The sequence below is a fragment of the Taudactylus pleione genome, unplaced genomic scaffold (genome assembly GCF_031769625.1).
Source record: "Taudactylus pleione unplaced genomic scaffold, aTauple2 ptg000334l, whole genome shotgun sequence".
In the NCBI taxonomy this organism is placed as follows: Eukaryota; Metazoa; Chordata; class Amphibia; order Anura; family Myobatrachidae; genus Taudactylus; species Taudactylus pleione.
The window spans coordinates 5,523,145-5,544,890 of NW_028284735.1; the positions used below are offsets into that span (position 1 = coordinate 5,523,145).

General features: G+C 46.0%; 1 protein-coding gene across 3 annotated transcripts in view; it reads right to left on the minus strand.

Moving 5' to 3' along the window:
* The window catches only part of ABCG4 (ATP binding cassette subfamily G member 4), a 143,260-nt gene that overhangs the window by 22,355 nt on the left and 99,159 nt on the right, over positions 1–21,746 (minus strand). For 2 of the 3 annotated variants that reach the window (XM_088443809.1, XM_088443810.1), the window contains 5 exons: positions 14,546–14,647; positions 13,943–14,111; positions 13,521–13,621; positions 4,610–4,768; positions 3,017–3,135 (listed from right to left, as the gene is read on the minus strand). In XM_088443809.1, coding sequence (XP_088299935.1) covers positions 3,017–3,135; positions 4,610–4,768; positions 13,521–13,621; positions 13,943–14,111; positions 14,546–14,647 — 650 coding nt within the window. Of the gene's footprint in view, positions 1–3,016; positions 3,136–4,609; positions 4,769–13,520; positions 13,622–13,942; positions 14,112–14,545; positions 14,651–21,746 lie in introns of all 3 variants that reach the window. The other variant, XM_088443808.1, reaches the window with a different exon arrangement.

The window sequence follows — 21,746 nt, forward strand, 5'->3', positions numbered from 1 at the left end:
AAATAATAAACATAAAGCTTAATACAGTCCCCCTGTCTAAAGGTGCAACCAGTCCTGTCGGCACCAAACGAGAAACTGTCTGCCTTTGGCTGGGGGCGGGGTATATGTGGAGGAGGACAGGTGCATCCTGGACGCTAAATCTTTTGATTGTTTGATGCCCGGGTGGCTCCACATACACCCCATGGTATCCCTGTGGATCCCTATGGACCCTGAAAAAGAAATTACGATTTGTTGTAAATACCTAAAATGTTTTTCAAGGGGTATGAAAACATATAAGTCACTTTAAAAATCAGACCTTTGAACCAACACTGTCACAGTAATGTCACAGAACGTAAACAGTGTCTGCATATGACTAGAGGGCCGGGTCCATGTGAGAGCACAGACCACCAGAAGTGCGTGAGAACAGCAGTTGGCGGCAGTCACCCCTATTCCGCTTCCCCCGGGACACTGTGCCGGCTCTGGTAGTTTTCTTGATATTTTAAGGTTAGCTATACCAAAGCATTTATTATGGTTTTTGTTGATTTTTCATCATATTTTATACAGTTTTATCCCAAATTCTGTAATTTATTGCTGATTGAAATCTGTCGCAAAAGAATCCCATTAATATCTTAATTAGTATTTGAGATATTGAAATTCAAAGAGCGTTGCGGACGAAGGGACTAAGCAAATTATATATATAAGATTTATTTACCTACTGTGACTCTCATTATGGGGTATATTCATCAATAATTTCAATGACCACACACAAATTAAGGAGCTAATTTGCCACAATGTATGGATACTGCAATGGCATTAGGGGTGGTGTAACAGCCCTGAGACTAAATTGAGGTCCAGTGGCCAAGAAGAAAAGCTGGCTACTAGAATAAATAAAGAATGTTCAATGATAGCCGGATACAGGACCTGATTCAGACCCACTCGCAAGATGCGATCCCTCGCTGGCAAAAAGGGGCCGGATATGTAAATTAAGTGCTCGCACTGCGTCGTGTGTGTTAGCGGGCTATGGCAAAGTGCGCTCGCAAGTGTCTGAAGACGCCCTGTTGCCATTTGCAACACACATCTCCGGAAAATGTATGATTAATCGGGACCATCGTGAGCCATCGGAGCTGCTCGCAGCCCATGGGATTGCCTTCCCCGCCGCAAGCACTGCGATCAGTGCAGGCTGAAATACATGGATGAGTACAATGACGCTACTTTGCTAATTATGCACGCCCTTTAAACACCGTTTTGGCGGGCAGACATGACTGCGTTCGCAACACCACTCCCCCGTTCACATGCACCTTCCCCTGTAACCACCCACAAACGGCACTATCTGTCACTCAAAGCAGCGAGCTGATAGTGGCTTACGAGCTACCAAAATCAGATCGCAACGAATGGCTTGCACACGCGAAATATATCCTTGCGCAGATGGGCATAAATCGCTCACAGTGAGCGATAGCGGCTTAGCGAGCGGGTCTGAATTAGGTCCAATGTACAAAGAGAAGCAAATTAGGCAAAGCTTTCAGACAGAGGGCTAGTCGAGGACAATCCAAGGTCAGTACAAGAATAGTGGATAATAGAAAGCAGCACAATAATCTAGCAAGGCAGAGAGGAACAGGCAAGGCTTATACAGGAAGTCAAGGAGATGGAGCTAGAACATGTTGGAACATCAAGTGAACAGTTAAATTGAGCTAGAACACAGAGTAAAGGCAAGGAGCTGTCCAACAGTAGCTCAGTCAACAGATCAACAGGCTCTAGAGGCAGAAGCTCAAAGTTTGATTCCTGATATCAGGCCCTTTTCCTATAAGGATTTTGCAATGGACCTGCGCACTATAGTGTAAATGATACAATAACTAAGTGTGCTGCTGCACTAATGGATGTCTGACATCATCCGTATAGTAATACAAGAAAAAGATTGGGTTCAAGTGCTGCGCACAACTATTACGCCGCTACATCTAATTTTTTTAGACATTATATACACCTATACGTTGTAAAGGTGTATTACAGGTATCAAGGTTGGCATATGACTTAACCCCCTATACTGCAATATATCAATAGATCAACAGACGATCTTTCATATTGGTTTTGCATGGATTACTAGAAGGCGTGTAATAGGAACTAGTGGTTTTTGCACTTACCGTTTTATATTCAGTCGCCTTTGCAATTGATATAGATTCTTTTATACAATCAATTATTCTTGTGTTAATCCTGCTTGTATTTGTCTGAGTACAAGTAAAATATTAAATTTACACTCATTGTTGTCATTATCACTTCTCACACAATATATATATATATATATATATTAGGGATGTGCAGGCTCGGATAGGTTCGAGTTTGCACGTGGAGTTCGGATTTTTCCCTCCAAAAAAACGGAACTCAGAACGAGGCAAAACGTCATCTTACATGGACGAACATCATCATTCCTGGACAAAAGACCAGGAATGATGATGTTCGTCCATGTAAGATGACGTTTTGCCTCGTACTGAGTTCCGTTTTTTTGGAGGGAAAAATCCGAACTCCACGTGCAAACTCGAACCTATCCGAGCCTGCACATCCCTAATATATATATATATATATATATATGACTGATCAGGTAGGACCTCTACTACATCTAATAAAATATCTTTAGCCTTTCTAGTCCTAAGAAGATAATAGTTGTGCGCAGCACTTGAACCCAATCTTTTCCTTTTCCTATAAGAATGACCAGAGTCAGCGGCATAACGTCATATGAAAATAGTATTAGTTCCCGCAGTTAAGCGCCAAAAAGTTTAAGTTTTTAGAGCTTGATAAATAGTATAATTCCTATGTCCCTATTCTAGTGTATGAGGGCGCGTAGCACTTCGGCTTTGTTCTGTATCAATTATATCCCCTGCACTGCTACTTCAATGAATGAGTCTGTAATTTAGATAACCAAAAAACATGCATAGACAACTGTTTCTGCAGGATCAATTCACATAAAAGGATCAATTCACATTGAGGCAGTTGACTTCTTCCCTCCCAATATCTGTTTTGCTGCGCATAAGCAAACATGTGCTCTGACCTGACATAGGAGATGTACGAACTCCACTGCAGATATGTTGGAATTGTTTTAAAGCTGACAAAGAAGCCTGAGAATAGTAACACCGGTATTGCAGTAACTGGCCCCACAAATGTTGCAACCTATGAAAACAACAAGATAAATCATTATATTATTACAATTAAAAGGTTATTTCATCATCAGGTATTGATTACAGTTAACACGCATGTGTTATAATGCACATTAAAATAGTACAAATCAGAGTAAATGTTTTTACTTCCTACTATTGTGTTCTAAAATTTCAATGCTGCATTTAAAATTGTATAATGCAACCACCGTATTTCTGTTATGAGCCGCTGCATCGGCTCATTTACTACGCAGGTCCCAGACGTTGCTAGGTGGCTGAGACGCCACGTCATCTCGCCCGCAATGGTGGATGGTCCCACTGGTTGCTAGGCAACCAGGGTACCCCTGGCAACTGCAGGGCATAGTGGACTCGGCCGGGACTAGCAGCCGGGTCGTTGGCAGCGTGCAGCGTGCAGCTGATCACACTTATTACTATTATGGAGCTTGGCACGCTGCCTGCCTTTTCATAGTGCAGGCTTCTGTTAAAGGGCAGTCAGCCCCACACACCCTTGCCAGTGACAGTTTGTACTTTGGTGTGTCTAGCTTGTCCTCTTCCTGTCACTCTGTGTCTGGGAACATATCTACTACCTGTGTCTTTCAGTGTTCAGGGCTCCTGGTTATTCTAGCCTGCACTTGGTTTTGTCTTTTCTTCAGTCTCCATTTCTACTCATTATTGCTGTCCAGGCTCTGAGCAACTTTAACTCTGTTTGTCCCTGCTGCATTCATCACCTGTAGGCAACTCCACCATTAACCTGCTCAGTGAACGCGTCTATTTATAATGGCTGGTTGCCTCTATTCAGCCCTGTGACTACCTTGTGGTCATACTTCAGTGATTTACTATTGAGGTCTCAGTCTCGCCTCTGTATCCTCACCTTCCAGCATATCCTGCAATCTCTTGATAATTGTATAAGCCCCTACTGTCTGGAAGGTTAAGACCTGGCGGCATCCTAAATACCGGTGCGTGTTTCCAGCTCTAAGGGAACAACAAGCAGTTGTTATAGCCAGAACCCCTTCCTAACATGACTCTAGGGGTCTTATACAAATTATTCAGGAGTATCAAGAATTTCTCATGAGTTGACATGCACAGCTAGTGCAATAGATTTGTATTGTAAAAGCACAATGTGAGAAAAGCTCATGGAAAACAATGTTTCCCTTTTCCCAGCCTATGTGTGTGAATGAGCCCTTACAGCCAGGCTGCTAATGACATGAGCATCACATCCAAGAAACATTTGCTTACAGTAACAAAAACCTGTTGCTATAGTATGAACCTTCTAAATAGGACAATTGGACAAGTTGACCATAGCAAGCAATCAGCTTCTACCTATCATTTTATAGAATGTACTTGATAAATAATAGCTACAGTACAATAGAAGTTTATTGGTTGTTATAGGCAACTTCTCGAATTGTCCTCTATAGAAGATTAGAATCATTGCCCCTCAGCTGAATTATTACAAGTTTGAGATGCAGAACCAGTAGAGAATGGAAATCAACCTGTAAAGAGTTGGAAGCTGCACCAATAAGAAGCCCCAGGGACTGCGCCACAAGAGCAGTAGCAGTAGCAAGTGCAGTAAAGAGGAGAAAACGAATAGCCTCAGGGGGCTGTCCAGTCATCCAATACACAATGCTGCAATATGCCATGGGGCAAACTATCTGTGAGAGAAGATAGAAAAAGACACAGGACACTGGTGTGTTAGCCTTAAAGATGAATATGTCAGAAGCAGATAGTAACTACAGCCCAGCAAATAGCTGCAATTAATTTTTTAAAATGTAGAAAAAAAAATCACATATAAGATAATACAGAGAGGTACGAGACCTGGGCGTAAATCAAGGATGCAAACTATTAAAACACAGTGGGGCTGATGCAGAGGTGAATGTAAGTCATCCGTAATTGTGTGTGCATGGTCAGAAAAGTGGATATTTGACTATATGTAGAGCTGTACGCATCTATGGGACTGCGCTGCATAGCCGTCATCCAGGGGCATAACTAGATATTAGAAGGCTCCATAGCAAAAGTTTGTAAGGGCCCCAATGTACCACCCAATGGTGAAAAATGTCTATAACATATTTAACTTTGACTAGGAACATGGGCCCCCCTAAGCTTTGGGCTGCACAGCAGCTGCACCCTTTGCACCAATGGTAGCTACGTCCATGCCGTCATCATTCTCAGTGTCTACTGGCAGCAGCCCTAACCTGTAAGCAAGGGACCACTCAGAAAACAGGCATATATTTACATACGCTCAACTATGGACATACCCTCATCACGCTGTCACTATACTTTTCCTAAAGATATGTCCTCATACATCTAGCCTCAATACGCCACGCAGCGCCACTTGCCTGGCGTGAGTGAGCTGCCAACTCTGCTAGAGTTGGGAGTTCATTTTGCCAAAAATGCATTTAAGTTGCAATGCAATGCGACTAGGGCGCACCAGCAGATTAATTTGCTATGTGACACTTGTATATCTGTGTGTGCATCTGAATCTGTATATGAAGCACAACAGAACTTGGAATGAAAAAAGCTGCGGCCGCTACATTGTGGCACTTAGTATAGATTCAGAGACTCAGTCACACACATATAGACAAGTGTTCCATATGAAATTAATCAGCACAGTCTGCTGGTGCATCCTAGTCACATTGCCTTGTGAATAAAATGCATTTTCGGTGGTTGTACTGAGTACGCGGCCAAGGTATCAGACGCACCGCTGGCAGTGGAGAGTGACACTGTAGTTGTACTCGGTGAATGTACAGAGTACGTGGGCAAGGTATCCAGACGCATTGTTGGCACAGGAGAGTGACACTGGGGTTATACTTGGGAGGATGTACAGAGTACGCGGGCAAGGTATCAGATGCACCGCTGGCACAGGAGAGTGACACTGTGGTTGTACTCGGTGGATGTACAGAGTACATGGGCAAGGTATCCAGACGCATTGCTGGCACTGGAGAATGACACTGTGGTTGTTCTCGGAGGATGTACAGAGGGCCTAATTCAGACCCGCTCGCGAGCGCTGAGTGCTCGCAAGCGGGTCGATGTTGGCCAAGTGCGCATGCGTGAGACCCGAATAACGGCGACCAAGCCGTTGTTATGGGTCTCGCACCAAAGGGGGTGTGCTGTTGATGGTGAGTGACAGCACGCCCCCTTTGGTGGGCGTTCTGGGGGCGTGGCTGCCCAGACGGAGGCGTTCCCATGGGAGCGCCTACCGTCTGGGGCCGGCCCCACTGACATCACAAGTGATGTCAGTGGGAGTGCTTTTGGCTCTGATAGAGCCAAAAGCACTCCAGGGCTTGCGGCAATGAGACCCTACCACAAGGGTCTCATCGCAAGCCCGATGGTCGCGATGGTCTTGACCATCGCGACCATCATTTTGGCCGCCCACAGCTATGCGAGCAGCCAGGAGGCCGCTCTTAAATTAAGAGGGACGGCCCGGATTCAGAGCGAGAGCTCTGTGAGAGCGTCAGTCTCTGAATCAGGGCCAGAGTACCCGGACAAGGTGTCACTGGGACTGGAGGACGGACTGGAGGATTCGAAGGAGCGGATACAGTGGGAGGAAGAAGTATTGTGACCAAGGTTGATTGGATGAAAAGTAGTTGCCCAGAGACCTCTTGTAAATATTGAGCCACTTGATGTTACACTGCCTCCTGATTATCCATGCGAGATGCGAGATCTTGCAATGCCCCTGCAGCCTCGGATCCTGAAGCTTCCATAGGCCCTGTACAAACTGTTCTGACTGTATCAGTAGGATCTCCTACTGAGGAGTTGAAAGCTGAGGTCCGGGGTTGTGGAAAGAATCGGAGATGAGGGGTCTCGATATATGACCTCCTCAACCACAAGTATCGGATGTTAGCGAGACCTGACCAAAGGCACAGAGTTCTAACCTGCTGGGAGGAGTTCACCAGTGACCTCTCCAAGCAGGATGTGTGTTTAAGCTGCACCCAGCAAGCAGGTCACAGCCCTTTGGTCAGGTATCAAATATAAGTGGGAAATGGAGGGAGATAACACCAATGAGGCCCAGGAGAGTGTACTTCTGAAAGAAGCACTAGCAAAGGTTCTGTACTTGGGGTTATACTGAGTATGTGGGCAAGGTGTCAGATGCACCATTGACACTGGAGAGTGACACTGTAGTTGTACTCAGGAGATGTACAGAGTACACGGGCAAGGTATCCAGACACACTGCTGGCACAGGAGAGTAGCTAGAGATGACTTGAGAGCAGAACAGCAAGGCAACCTGGGACGAAGTGACGGCAAGCAAACACTAGTAGTAAAGATGTTGTACAGGCAACTTCGTGTTGTCCAGTGCCCAGTGATATACCCTAAGACAGCAGTCCATTGGAGGGCAGTGTCAGCTAACAACAACCATGCTTCCATTGGATGGAGGGTCAGTCAGGTGATGACGAATGTCATGGCTGCGCCCATGACGGCAACCTCGGTAACCAAGTCACGGAGCAGCACATGGATGTCAAAGTGCACCTAAGGCATAATCCTCAGTGCATCACTCGCCTCTGCACCTGATGTCTGACTGCTCTAGAAGGTGGCACTGTGGTGAGTAACGGCCGATCCTAGGACAAAATCCTGACACTACCCCTCCTTTTCATGGTGGACTCCGGACACCCACAAATTTATCAGGAATTTCCGGACCATATCCCTTCCAGTCAATAAGATAATGTAGACAATTAGATCGAATTCTCTCAATCTCAAACTCGACACCCTGTTGAGTCTGATCTGATTAAGAATCAAAGGACGTAACAGAGAGGTATGGAAAGTGTTGGAGATCTTCAGCTGAGGCGGAAGTTCTAGTTTATACACCACAGGATTAATCATCTTGAGAATACAGTAGGGCCCAAGGAAACATGGAGCAGGACACACACAGTGCTCTCCAAAACTTTGCTACGAATTGTACCCCACAATCGGACACTATCTCTTTGGGCAAACCATGTAACCTCAAGATGTCCCAGATGAATATTTTCGCCAATTGTGGAGCAGATGGAAGACCAACTAGTGGAATAAAATGGGCCATCTTTGAGAATCGATCCATGACCACCCAGATGGTGTTATGTCCTTTGGACGTTGGTAATTCTAAAATAAAATCCATATAAAGATGAGTCCATGAAGGCCCTGGAACAGGCAAAGGACGTAACGGGCCAACGACTTTATTGCAATTGACTTTATGCTGAGCACACTTGACACAGGATATAATGAAATCTCAAATGTCTTTCTTCATGGTAGGCCACCAGTAAGATCGCTACAAAATGTAAAAGTCTTAAGAATACCTGAATGTCCAGTAAAAAGGGAGGCATGGGCCCAAGTCAGAAAATTTTTACGCAGTTGTGGAGCAACAAAGATTTTGCCTGGTGGGGGAGACAGGAGTTGAGTGGGTGCAAAGACGAGAGGGTCCAGGATTGGGTGAACTTGATATTGATCCCCTTCCTCTTGTGCAGACAGAAAAGACAGAGAAAGGGCATCAGCTTTCATGTTTCATCCTCCAGAGCGAAATTGAAGTTTGAAGTCAAATCTACAGAAGAAAAGGGAACAATAAGCTTGTCTGGTGTTTAATCGATGAGCTGTTTAGAGATATACCAGATTTTTATGATCTGTGATGATTGTGATAGGGAATCTTGCACCCTCCCAAAGGTGTCTCCACTCCTCCAGTGCCAGGCGCATATCAAGTAACTCCTGGTCACCTATGGCATAATTATTCTCAGTCAGAGAAAATTTTTGTGAGAAGAACCACATGGGTGAGTCTTCCCATCTTCAGCAGTTTGAGAAAGTTCAGCACAGCTCCCACCCCACCAAAGAGGCATCAACTTCCAGAATGAAGGGTTTTTCAATTTGTGGTTGGCGAAGGATTGGGGCTGTGGAGAATGCTGTTTTTAGAATTTGAAACGCAATCACTGCTGAAGAGGGCCAGCGAGAATGATTGGCTCCTTTTTTGGCAAGGACCAAGATGGGAGCAACCAGCGTGGAGAAGTTCGAAATAAATCTTCAGTAATAATTAGAAATCCCTAAGAATCGCTGGGTAGCTTTGAGGGAGTTAGGTCGAGGCCAGTCCCGGATGTCACTCAGGGGGTCATTCAGACCCGGTCGTTAGCGCCGATGCGCTCGGACCGGGTCGATGGCCCCCCACAGAGCATGCGCACGACGGCACCGGCGCTGTCGTGCGCATGCGTGAGACCCGCTACGACTGACAGCGTCGGTCATAGCGGGTCTCGATCCAAAGGGGGCGAGCTGTCGATGTTGATTGACAGCTCGCCCCGTTTGGAAGGCGGGCTAGGGGGGTGGAAGCCCAAACGGAGGCGTTCCCATGGGAACGCCTACCATTTGGGGGCGGCCCCACTGACATCACTAGTGATGTCAGTGGAGAGCTTCTGGCTCAGACAGAGCCGAAAGCTCTCTGGGGCTTACAACAAGGGAGACCCTACCCTAGGATCTCGTCGTAAGCCTCGATGGTCTTGACCATCGCGACCATCACCTTAGGCGGTCGTAAGGCTGTGGGTGTTAACCCACAGCCTTACCACTGCAAAGGAGGAGGTCTTGAAAATTCAAGACGTCCTCCCCTCATTCAGACCGACCGCACGTTCTGTGCGACCAGCTCTGAATGAGGTCCTCAGTTTGTCTGGTTCCATCTGTAGAAAATTTCCAGATATGATGTGCCCCAGGAATGGCACAGAGGGTTGCTCGGAGAGACATTTGGAGATCTTTCCATATAGACAGTGGTCACGAAGACGGGATAAAACCTCTTGTACATGAAATCGCTGAGTCTGCAGATCCTCTGAAAAAAATCAAATGTTGTCTAGATAGACCACAACGAACTTGTAGACGTCCCTGAAAATTTCATTAACGTATCCTTGGAACACCGCTGGTGCGTTACATAACCCAAAAGGCATTACCAAGTATTCAAAGTGGCCATCTCAGGTTTTGAACGCGGTTTTCCACTCATCCCCCGCCTTGATGCAGGTCAAGTTGTAGGCCCCGCGGAGATCCAATTTCTGGAACCGAAAGAGGATAAATACGGCCATGAGGTGGCATTTTCCCAGGAATGAGATCAATGCCACAGTCCCAAGAATGATGAGGCGGCAATTTGTCCGCAGCCTGTTCATTAAAAACATCAGCAAAACCCTGGTATGGTTCCGGCAGACGGGGATCAGGAGGAGGAGGCGGCTTAAGAGCAGGACTGGTAGAAACTTGATGGATACGCACAGGAAGTACATGGGACAAACACTGATGGAAACAACTGGGACCCCAAGCAAGAATTTGCATCGTAGACCAAGTCAGCATAGGATTGTGTTTTTTAAGCCAAGGCGGACCTAAGACTAGTTTGTAGGAGGTTTTAGGTAGGACTAGGAATACATTTCTTGATGGAGACATCCTACTCAGAGGGACACTGCATGGGTAACAGAGGACATAGAATCTCCCAAAATGACATTGCCGTCTACCCCCGAGAGAGCTGCACAGTAAAGGCAGAGCTTGTTCTGGAATCGACAGTTTCGCTCAACCACGGTTAGCCGAGATTTATGAACCTGCATAGGTTCTTCTTTATTCATTGCCGGAGATAAACGATGTGCATCCAGTAACAAATGATTCCGAAAATGATCCTCTCACTCTCTACTAGCCAATCATTCTCTATGGCGTAAGTAAATCTTTATACACAGAGAGATTACCTCGGAGAAGGACTCTGGAAGATCCTGATAGGCTAACTCCATGTAAAAAGGCAGTCTTAGTTCAGAAGAAATGGTTTGAAATTGGACCACGTACTGTCCCACGGTACGGGTCCCTTGTCGGACTTGAAGGAGATCGGAGGAAACCGAGGCAGTGCGGCCCAGCTGGTCAAATATTCTTTTGAAAGAGAAATAAGTTGGACACTAGAGGATCTGCTCGTTCCCCTAATGGGGAGACCCAATCTAAGGCGGTTCCAGTCAGCAGTGAAATAATATAATACACTTTTGACCTAGACATAGGGAAGTTCTGTGGCAGGCATTCAAACTGTATTTCGCATTGGTTGATGAAACCTTGGCAACATCTTGGGTTTCCATCAAAGTGCTCAGGAGATGCCAACTGAAAAGGAGACTTCTGTGTCACTGGGACTGGAGGATTCGAAGGAGCGGATACAGTGAGAGGAAGAAGTATTGTGGCCAAGGTTGATTGGATGAAAAGTAGTTGCCCAGAGAGCTCTTGTAAATATTGAGCCACTTGATGTTACACTGCCTCCTGATTATCCATGCGAGATGCGAGATCTTGCAATGCCCCTGCAGCCTCGGATCCTGAAGCTTCCATAGGGCCTGTACAAACTGTTATGACTGTATCAGTAGGATCTCCTACTGAGGAGTTGAAAGCTGAGATCCGGGGTTGTGGAAGGAATCAGAGATGAGGGGTCTCGATATATGACCTCCTCATCCACAAGTATCGGATGTTAGCGAGACCTGACCAAAGGCATAGAGTCTAACCTGCTGGGAGGAGTTCACCAGTGACCTCTCCAAGCAGGATATGTGTTTAAGCTGCACCCAGCAAGCAGGTCACGGCCCTTTGGTCAGGTATCAAAAATAGGTGGGAAATGGAGGGAGATAACACCAATGAGGCCCAGGAGAGTGTACTTCTGAAAGAAGCACTAGCAAAGGTTCTGTACTTGGGGGGTTATACTGAGTATGTGGGCAAGGTGTCAGATGCACCATTGACACTGGAGAGTGACACTGTAGTTGTACTCAGGAGATGTACAGAGTACACGGGCAAGGTATCCAGACACACTGCTGGCACAGGAGAGTAACTAGAGATGACTTGAGAGCAGAACAGCCAGGCTTGCTGGGACGAAGTGACGGCAAGCAAACACTAGTAGTAAAGATGTTGTACAGGCAACTTCCTGTTGTCCAGAGCCCGGTGATATACCCTAAGGTAGCAGTCCATTGGAGGGCAGCGTCAGCTGACAATGACCTTGACGGTGGGTCAGTCAGGTGATGACGACTGTCATGGTTGCGCCCATGATGGCAACCTCGGTAACCAAGTCACGGAGCAGCACATGGATGTCAAAGTGCACTGACCGCTCAAGAAACCAGGGGAAGTCGGCACTGTGGTGAGTAACGGCCGATCCCTGACAGATTTGCTTCACCATACACTGGTCATCTGCATCTCCCCTCTGGGAAATTTAAGTATAGAAGTGGATAGATCCCCTTCAGTATTTGTACGTTGACGTCATCAGTTACTGTCCAACGTCATTCCCTACTATCCACATGGGCATAGATGAGGAACATAAACCTGCGGTGAGCGAAGCGAGCCACCGTGCCCGAAGAGTAGCAATCCCGTGAGGGTACAAATTGCTCCTTTTGGTGGCCTTTCTGGGCATGGAACCGCACTTCTGCCCTCACTCCACATCACTTCCAGGTACAAATACTGAGGGGGATCTATACACTACCAAATCAGTATATCAGTATCAGGTGAGGCGCTGACAATATTACCGATATGGATAAGTGTAGTAAGCAAACTACAATACCCGGCGCTCAAAGATAAACACCAAAAATAGACCACCTGCTAGCTAGTAGCAATCTTTGATCTAGCTGAGACCAAATAGTAAAAAAATCAACCTGAAAGCAACAACCTGTGTAGCCACTGCGCAAGGTGGATGGTAATAATTATCAATATAGATAGTAAATTGTATGTGTGCTCTCTGTTCAAATGAATGGAAGACTGGATCAATAAAACATTCTATTTAATAATAGCACATGAATATCACAATACAATCGCTAGTATCCAGATAATAATTAATCTAATAAAGGCAATAACAACTGAGTAAAAGAGTGCTGGCGTCCCAGCTACTGATATAAAATACAAGAATGCTGCATGCTTTTCCACAGCGGTATTTGCTGATTGTATTTGCAGCCATCACCAAAAGATTAGAAGAGCATTTCATTTAGTGCCTTCGATGTGTACATCATACTGATATCACTTCATCCCGTGAGATATATATCCATTTGAATTTGTCGATATGATTGTGAACATTTCCATGGGACCGTATGTATATTAGCGTGGCCACGCTCAGAGCACTCTATATTGGTCACCAAGAGATCAAGTAAATTCTTGTATTTTATATCAGTAGCTGGGACGCCAGCACTCTTTTACTCAGTTGTTATTGCCTTTAGTAGATTAATTATTATCTGGATACTAGCGATTGTATTGTGGTATTCATGTGCTATTATTAAATAGAATGTTTTATTGATCCAGTCTTCCATTGATTTGAACAGAGAGCACACATACAATTTACTATCTATATTGACAATTATTACCATCCACCTTGCGCAGTGGCTACACAGGTTGTTGCTTTCAGACTGACAATATTACCGCCCAAAAAAATAATTCCACGTTATTTAATAGTTATGTATATAATAATGTATATTGGATCCTTAAGACAGAACCAAGTCACTTTACCTGGAAAGGGACATCCGCCATGGTCTTAGCCAGATAATACGCCTTCAGACTGTACCAGTAGTTTAAGTGTTCTCTGAGAAAGACAGACATCTCCAGAGGAACTGTAGGTAAAGAATGAATAGTGTGGTAGAGGAGGATGAGGACGAAAAGATTGGAGAAAAACTAATAAGGATCACGGATGTTTAAATGATAAAGAAAAAGGAAAAACAGAGCGGGAAAGACAGTAGGAGAACAAGATGAGAGGGTAAGAAGTGAGAAAACTAAAGAATAGAAGGAGCAAGATGAGAACTATGATAAATAAGAAGTAGACAGTCTTAGGGACTTGGAGGAGAAATAACATAGGAGTGAAGACACAATATATAAGACTGAGTTATAAGGCAGAGAAGACAGAGTTTTGTTGGTTGAATAATGGTTGCTCTTACAAGTCAGCACAGTGGGCATAAGAGCCGCAAACATAAGAAAGAGCATGGAGAAGAACAGGAAGCCCGTGTTATTGAATACTTTGCTGGCATCGTCCCCAATGTGCAGGTACAGCAGCCCGATCAGAACCCCGATACACAGATGAGACATGAAACGCAGGTGAGTCAGGACCTGAGAGGGTGGGAAAGTACAAGTAGCATCACATGTAATGCCCCCATACAAAGAGAAGGAGCTGCCAGGACATATAGCAAAACAGGTGGCATCATGTGATACACATAGACCCAACTCAAGAGGAAGGACAAAGCTAAAATATAAAATACAAAAGGAGCATTTACAAGAAGTCAGAGAAAGAGAGAGAACAGGAAAATGTTCTAGAATAACACCACATTCTTGGATACAGAAGGATTAAAACAGTAAAACAATGCATGTGTATGGGGATCACCGTTGGGTAGTGATAGTAGGTTACAAAAGGGTCATAACAGTACAAGTCGCGTTGCCTGAGGAGAAAAGCATGACGTGGGAATAGTTAACACCTCTTACCTCTGTTAACCCAGCAGATTCCATTCTGCCCCCCTTTGCATTATATATTCCCCACTCTAACATACCGTATCTCTCAGGATTGAGAGGAATGTGCGTTTGAAGAGGATGCAGAACTGGTTCATGGAACTCGTAGCAAAAGTGTGACTCTCAATATGACCGGGAACATCCTGCTGCAAGAGGAACATCAATCATTTATTAGGAAAGTGAGAGAATGGTGGCCCATACCCTGGAGTGCATTAAAGCCTTAAATTGAAGATTAACACTTTTATTACATCATTCATAAACGCATGCATATACTTAAAATCAGAAGAATAAAAAAGGCGAAAGAAATAGTAAAGAAAAGAAACCTTAAAACAAGTTTTGCTCTGTCTTTCATTCCTATGTAAATAAAGGTGAATATCAAGTTGACTTGTGTCAGTACCTATACAATAGTACCCTAGGTATTAAAGTGGTCACTGTATATAAACCTTTAATAAGACACTTTGTATAGCGCAGGGTTAGGGAGCCTGTGGCACTCCAGTTGCTGTGGAACTACACATCCCAGCATGTCCTGACACAGTTTTATGCAGTATGTTCTAACTGAAAAACTATGGCAGGACATGCTGGATTGTGTAGTTACACGACAGCTGGAGCGCCACGAGTCGCCTACCCCCTAGGTATAGACCACACCCTTATATTACCGAGTATTTCAGGTATATGTGGGATCAGTTTTGTAGCAGCTTATTAATCGTCTGTGACTAGTAGCTCGTCAGTAATAATTCAGCCATTAGCTTATTTGGAGATCTATTCCCCTTTGTGTATAAGGGAATATTGTCAGCTGAACCTATTCTCACTGTGATTGTCAGCTGAATGAATATACTAATGTCATGTATTTGTTAGGGGTGAGCGGGTTCGGATTTCTGAAATCCGAACCCCCCCGAGCCCCCCCGATCCGAGTCCGATCCGAGTCAGGCTCGACTTTTCCCGCCTGACTCGGATCTGAAATCGAGGCAAAACGTCATCATCCCGCCTTCCGAGTCTCGCGGGTTTTGGATCCTATATAAGGTACCCGCGTCGGCGCCATTTTCTCACTCGGCTGTGGACAGTGAAGAGGGAGGGTGGGAGTTAGGGCTGTGTAGTGTAGTGTAGTGTAGTGTAGTGCTGCTGTTGCCCACTACTTCAAAGTCCATAGGGGCTGGCTGTGTTGTGCTGTGCTGCTGTTGTTAATAGGGGCTGTGTCCACTACTTCAAAGTCCATAGGGGCTGGCTGGACTGTGTTGTGCAGTCAGTTCTCCATAGGGGCTGTGTCCACTCCAAAGTCCTGTGCAGTGTCCCAGTCCTAAAGGAGTGCTGTAGTGTTGTCCAGGGGGTGCTCTGTCCATCAGGGGTGCTCCCCCCAAGTGCTAAAAAAATAATATATTTTCTGTGTTTGTGAATTGTGTGCGCAGTAGCCGCACGTGCATCAACAAAGTAGTGCCAAGCGTGCGCCTGTGTCATAAGTAAAGGGCCGGCTGGCTTGACCGTTAAAGGGTGCTGTAACCCCCGAAAGTACACTCCAGTCCAAACCAAAAAAAAATTATTTTCTGTGTTTGTGAATTGTGTGCGCAGTAGCCGCACGTGCATCAACAAAGTAGTGCCAAGCGTGCGCCTGTGTCATAAGTAAAGGGCCGGCTGGCTTGACCGTTAAGGGTGCTGTAACCCCCGAAAGTACACTCCAGTCCAAACCAAAAAAAAAATTATTTTCTGTGTTTGTGAATTGTGTGCGCAGTAGCCGCACGTGCATCAACAAAGTAGTGCCAAGCGTGCGCCTGTGTCATAAGTAAAGGGCCGGCTGGCTTGACCGTTAAGGGTGCTGTAACCCCCGAAAGTACACTCCAGTCCAAACCAAAAAAAAAATTATTTTCTGTGTTTGTGAATTGTGTGCGCAGTAGCCGCACGTGCATCAACAAAGTAGTGCCAAGCGTGCACCTGTGTCATAAGTAAAGGGCCGGCTGGCTTGACCGTTAAGGGTGCTGTAACCCCCGAAAGTACACTCCAGTCCAAACCAAAAAAAAAATTATTTTCTGTGTTTGTGAATTGTGTGCGCAGTAGCCGCACGTGCATCAACAAAGTAGTGCCAAGCGTGCGCCTGTGTCATAAGTAAAGGGCCGGCTGGCTTGACCGTTAAAGGGTGCTGTAACCCCCAAAGTACACTCCAGTCCAAACCAAAAAAAAAATTATTTTCTGTGTTTGTGAATTGTGTGCGCAGTAGCCGCACGTGCATCAACAAAGTAGTGCCAAGCGTGCGCCTGTGTCATAAGTAAAGGGCCGGCTGGCTTGACCGTTAAAGGGTGCTGTAACCCCCGAAAGTACACTCCAGTCCAAACCAAAAAAAAATTATTTTCTGTGTTTGTGAATTGTGTGCGCAGTAGCCGCACGTGCATCAACAAAGTAGTGCCAAGCGTGCACCTGTGTCATAAGTAAAGGGCCGGCTGGCTTGACCGTTAAGGGTGCTGTAACCCCCGAAAGTACACTCCAGTCCAAACCAAAAAAAAAATTATTTTCTGTGTTTGTGAATTGTGTGCGCAGTAGCCGCACGTGCATCAACAAAGTAGTGCTAAGCGTGCGCCTGTGTCATAAGTAAAGGGCCGGCTGGCTTGACCGTTAAAGGGTGCTGTAACCCCCAAAGTACACTCCAGTCCAAACCAAAAAAAAAATTATTTTCTGTGTTTGTGAATTGTGTGCGCAGTAGCCGCACGTGCATCAACAAAGTAGTGCCAAGCGTGCGCCTGTGTCATAAGTAAAGGGCCGGCTGGCTTGACCGTTAAAGGGTGCTGTAACCCCCGAAAGTACACTCCAGTCCAAACCAAAAAAAAATTATTTTCTGTGTTTGTGAATTGTGTGCGCAGTAGCCGCACGTGCATCAACAAAGTAGTGCCAAGCGTGCGCCTGTGTCATAAGTAAAGGGCCGGCTGGCTTGACCGTTAAAGGGTGCTGTAACCCCCGAAAGTACACTCCAGTCCAAACCAAAAAAAAATTATTTTCTGTGTTTGTGAATTGTGTGCGCAGTAGCCGCACGTGCATCAACAAAGTAGTGCCAAGCGTGCGCCTGTGTCATAAGTAAAGGGCCGGCTGGCTTGACCGTTAAAGGGTGCTGTAACCCCCGAAAGTACACTCCAGTCCAAACCAAAAAAAATTTTTCTGTGTTTGTGAATTGTGTGCGCAGTAGCCGCACGTGCATCAACAAAGTAGTGCCAAGCGTGCGCCTGTGTCATAAGTAAAGGGCCGGCTGGCTTGACCGTTAAAGGGTGCTGTAACCCCCGAAAGTACACTCCAGTCCAAACCAAAAAAAAATTATTTTCTGTGTTTGTGAATTGTGTGCGCAGTAGCCGCACGTGCATCAACAAAGTAGTGCCAAGCGTGCGCCTGTGTCATAAGTAAAGGGCCGGCTGGCTTGACCGTTAAAGGGTGCTGTAACCCCCGAAAGTACACTCCAGTCCAAACCAAAAAAAAATTATTTTCTGTGTTTGTGAATTGTGTGCGCAGTAGCCGCACGTGCATCAACAAAGTAGTGCCAAGCGTGCGCCTGTGTCATAAGTAAAGGGCCGGCTGGCTTGACCGTTAAGGGTGCTGTAACCCCCGAAAGAACACTCCAGTCCAAACCAAAAAAAAAAATATTTTCTGTGTTTGTGAATTGTGTGCGCAGTAGCCGCACGTGCATCAACAAAGTAGTGCCAAGCGTGCACCTGTGTCATAAGTAAAGGGCCGGCTGGCTTGACCGTTAAGGGTGCTGTAACCCCCGAAAGTACACTCCAGTCCAAACCAAAAAAAAAATTATTTTTTGTGTTTGTGAATTGTGTGCGCAGTAGCCGCACGTGCATCAACAAAGTAGTGCCAAGCGTGCGCCTGTGTCATAAGTAAAGGGCCGGCTGGCTTGACCGTTAAAGGGTGCTGTAACCCTGAAAAGTACACTCCAGTCCAAACCAAAAAAAAAAATATTTTCTGTGTTTGTGAATTGTGTGCGCAGTAGCCGCACGTGCATCAACAAAGTAGTGCCAAGCGTGCGCCTGTGTCATAAGTAAAGGGCCGGCTGGCTTGACCGTTAAAGGGTGCTGTAACCCCCGAAAGTACACTCCAGTCCAAACCAAAAAAAAATTATTTTCTGTGTTTGTGAATTGTGTGCGCAGTAGCCGCACGTGCATCAACAAAGTAGTGCCAAGCGTGCACCTGTGTCATAAGTAAAGGGCCGGCTGGCTTGACCGTTAAGGGTGCTGTAACCCCCGAAAGTACACTCCAGTCCAAACCAAAAAAAAAATTATTTTCTGTGTTTGTGAATTGTGTGCGCAGTAGCCGCACGTGCATCAACAAAGTAGTGCCAAGCGTGCGCCTGTGTCATAAGTAAAGGGCCGGCTGGCTTGACCGTTAAAGGGTGCTGTAACCCCCAAAGTACACTCCAGTCCAAACCAAAAAAAAAATTATTTTCTGTGTTTGTGAATTGTGTGCGCAGTAGCCGCACGTGCATCAACAAAGTAGTGCCAAGCGTGCGCCTGTGTCATAAGTAAAGGGCCGGCTGGCTTGACCGTTAAAGGGTGCTGTAACCCTGAAAAGTACACTCCAGTCCAAACCAAAAAAAAAAATATTTTCTGTGTTTGTGAATTGTGTGCGCAGTAGCCGCACGTGCATCAACAAAATAGTGCCAAGCGTGCGCCTGTGTCATAAGTAAAGGGCCGGCTGGCTTGACCGTTAAAGGGTGCTGTAACCCCCGAAAGTACACTCCAGTCCAAACCAAAAAAAAATTATTTTCTGTGTTTGTGAATTGTGTGCGCAGTAGCCGCACGTGCATCAACAAAGTAGTGCCAAGCGTGCACCTGTGTCATAAGTAAAGGGCCGGCTGGCTTGACCGTTAAGGGTGCTGTAACCCCCGAAAGTACACTCCAGTCCAAACCAAAAAAAAAATTATTTTCTGTGTTTGTGAATTGTGTGCGCAGTAGCCGCACGTGCATCAACAAAGTAGTGCCAAGCGTGCGCCTGTGTCATAAGTAAAGGGCCGGCTGGCTTGACCGTTAAAGGGTGCTGTAACCCCCAAAGTACACTCCAGTCCAAACCCAAAAAAAAATTATTTTCTGTGTTTGTGAATTGTGTGCGCAGTAGCCGCACGTGCATCAACAAAGTAGTGCCAAGCGTGCGCCTGTGTCATAAGTAAAGGGCCGGCTGGCTTGACCGTTAAAGGGTGCTGTAACCCCCGAAAGTACACTCCAGTCCAAACCAAATAAAAATTATTTTCTGTGTTTGTGAATTGTGTGTGCAGTAGCCGCACGTGCATCAACAAAGTAGTGCCAAGCGTGCGCCTGTGTCATAAGTAAAGGGCCGGCTGGCTTGACCATTAAAGGGTGCTGTAACCCCCGAAAGTACACTCCAGTCCAAACCAAAAAAAAATTATTTTCTGTGTTTGTGAATTGTGTGCGCAGTAGCCGCACGTGCATCAACAAAGTAGTGCCAAGCGTGCGCCTGTGTCATAAGTAAAGGGCCGGCTGGCTTGACCGTTAAAGGGTGCTGTAACCCCCGAAAGTACACTCCAGTCCAAACCAAAAAAAAATTATTTTCTGTGTTTGTGAATTGTGTGCGCAGTAGCCGCACGTGCATCAACAAAGTAGTGCCAAGCGTGCGCCTGTGTCATAAGTAAAGGGCCGGCTGGCTTGACCGTTAAAGGGTGCTGTAACCTCCGAAAGTACACTCCAGTCCAAACCAAAAAAAAATTATTTTCTGTGTTTGTGAATTGTGTGCGCAGTAGCCGCACGTGCATCAACAAAGTAGTGCCAAGCGTGCGCCTGTGTCATAAGTAAAGGGCCGGCTGGCTTGACCGTTAAAGGGTGCTGTAACCCCCGAAAGTACACTCCAGTCCAAACCAAAAAAAAATTATTTTCTGTGTTTGTGAATTGTGTGCGCAGTAGCCGCACGTGCATCAACAAAGTAGTGCCAAGCGTGCGCCTGTGTCATAAGTAAAGGGCCGGCTGGCTTGACCGTTAAAGGGTGCTGTAACCCCCGAAAGTACACTCCAGTCCAAACCAAAAAAAAATTTTCTGTGTTTGTGAATTGTGTGCGCAGTAGCCGCACGTGCATCAACAAAGTAGTGCCAAGCGTGCGCCTGTGTCATAAGTAAAGGGCCGGCTGGCTTGACCGTTAAAGGGTGCTGTAACCCCCGAAAGTACACTCCAGTCCAAACCAAAAAAAAATTATTTTCTGTGTTTGTGAATTGTGTGCGCAGTAGCCGCACGTGCATCAACAAAGTAGTGCCAAGCGTGCGCCTGTGTCATAAGTAAAGGGCCGGCTGGCTTGACCGTTAAAGGGTGCTGTAACCCCCGAAAGTACACTCCAGTCCAAACCAAAAAAAAATTATTTTCTGTGTTTGTGAATTGTGTGCGCAGTAGCCGCACGTGCATCAACAAAGTAGTGCCAAGCGTGCGCCTGTGTCATAAGTAAAGGGCCGGCTGGCTTGACCGTTAAGGGTGCTGTAACCCCCGAAAGAACACTCCAGTCCAAACCAAAAAAAAAAATATTTTCTGTGTTTGTGAATTGTGTGCGCAGTAGCCGCACGTGCATCAACAAAGTAGTGCCAAGCGTGCACCTGTGTCATAAGTAAAGGGCCGGCTGGCTTGACCGTTAAGGGTGCTGTAACCCCCGAAAGTACACTCCAGTCCAAACCAAAAAAAAAATTATTTTTTGTGTTTGTGAATTGTGTGCGCAGTAGCCGCACGTGCATCAACAAAGTAGTGCCAAGCGTGCGCCTGTGTCATAAGTAAAGGGCCGGCTGGCTTGACCGTTAAAGGGTGCTGTAACCCTGAAAAGTACACTCCAGTCCAAACCAAAAAAAAAATTATTTTCTGTGTTTGTGAATTGTGTGCGCAGTAGCCGCACGTGCATCAACAAAGTAGTGCCAAGCGTGCGCCTGTGTCATAAGTAAAGGGCCGGCTGGCTTGACCGTTAAAGGGTGCTGTAACCCCCGAAAGTACACTCCAGTCCAAACCAAAAAAAAATTATTTTCTGTGTTTGTGAATTGTGTGCGCAGTAGCCGCACGTGCATCAACAAAGTAGTGCCAAGCGTGCACCTGTGTCATAAGTAAAGGGCCGGCTGGCTTGACCGTTAAGGGTGCTGTAACCCCCGAAAGTACACTCCAGTCCAAACCAAAAAAAAATTATTTTCTGTGTTTGTGAATTGTGTGCGCAGTAGCCGCACGTGCATCAACAAAGTAGTGCCAAGCGTGCGCCTGTGTCATAAGTAAAGGGCCGGCTGGCTTGACCGTTAAAGGG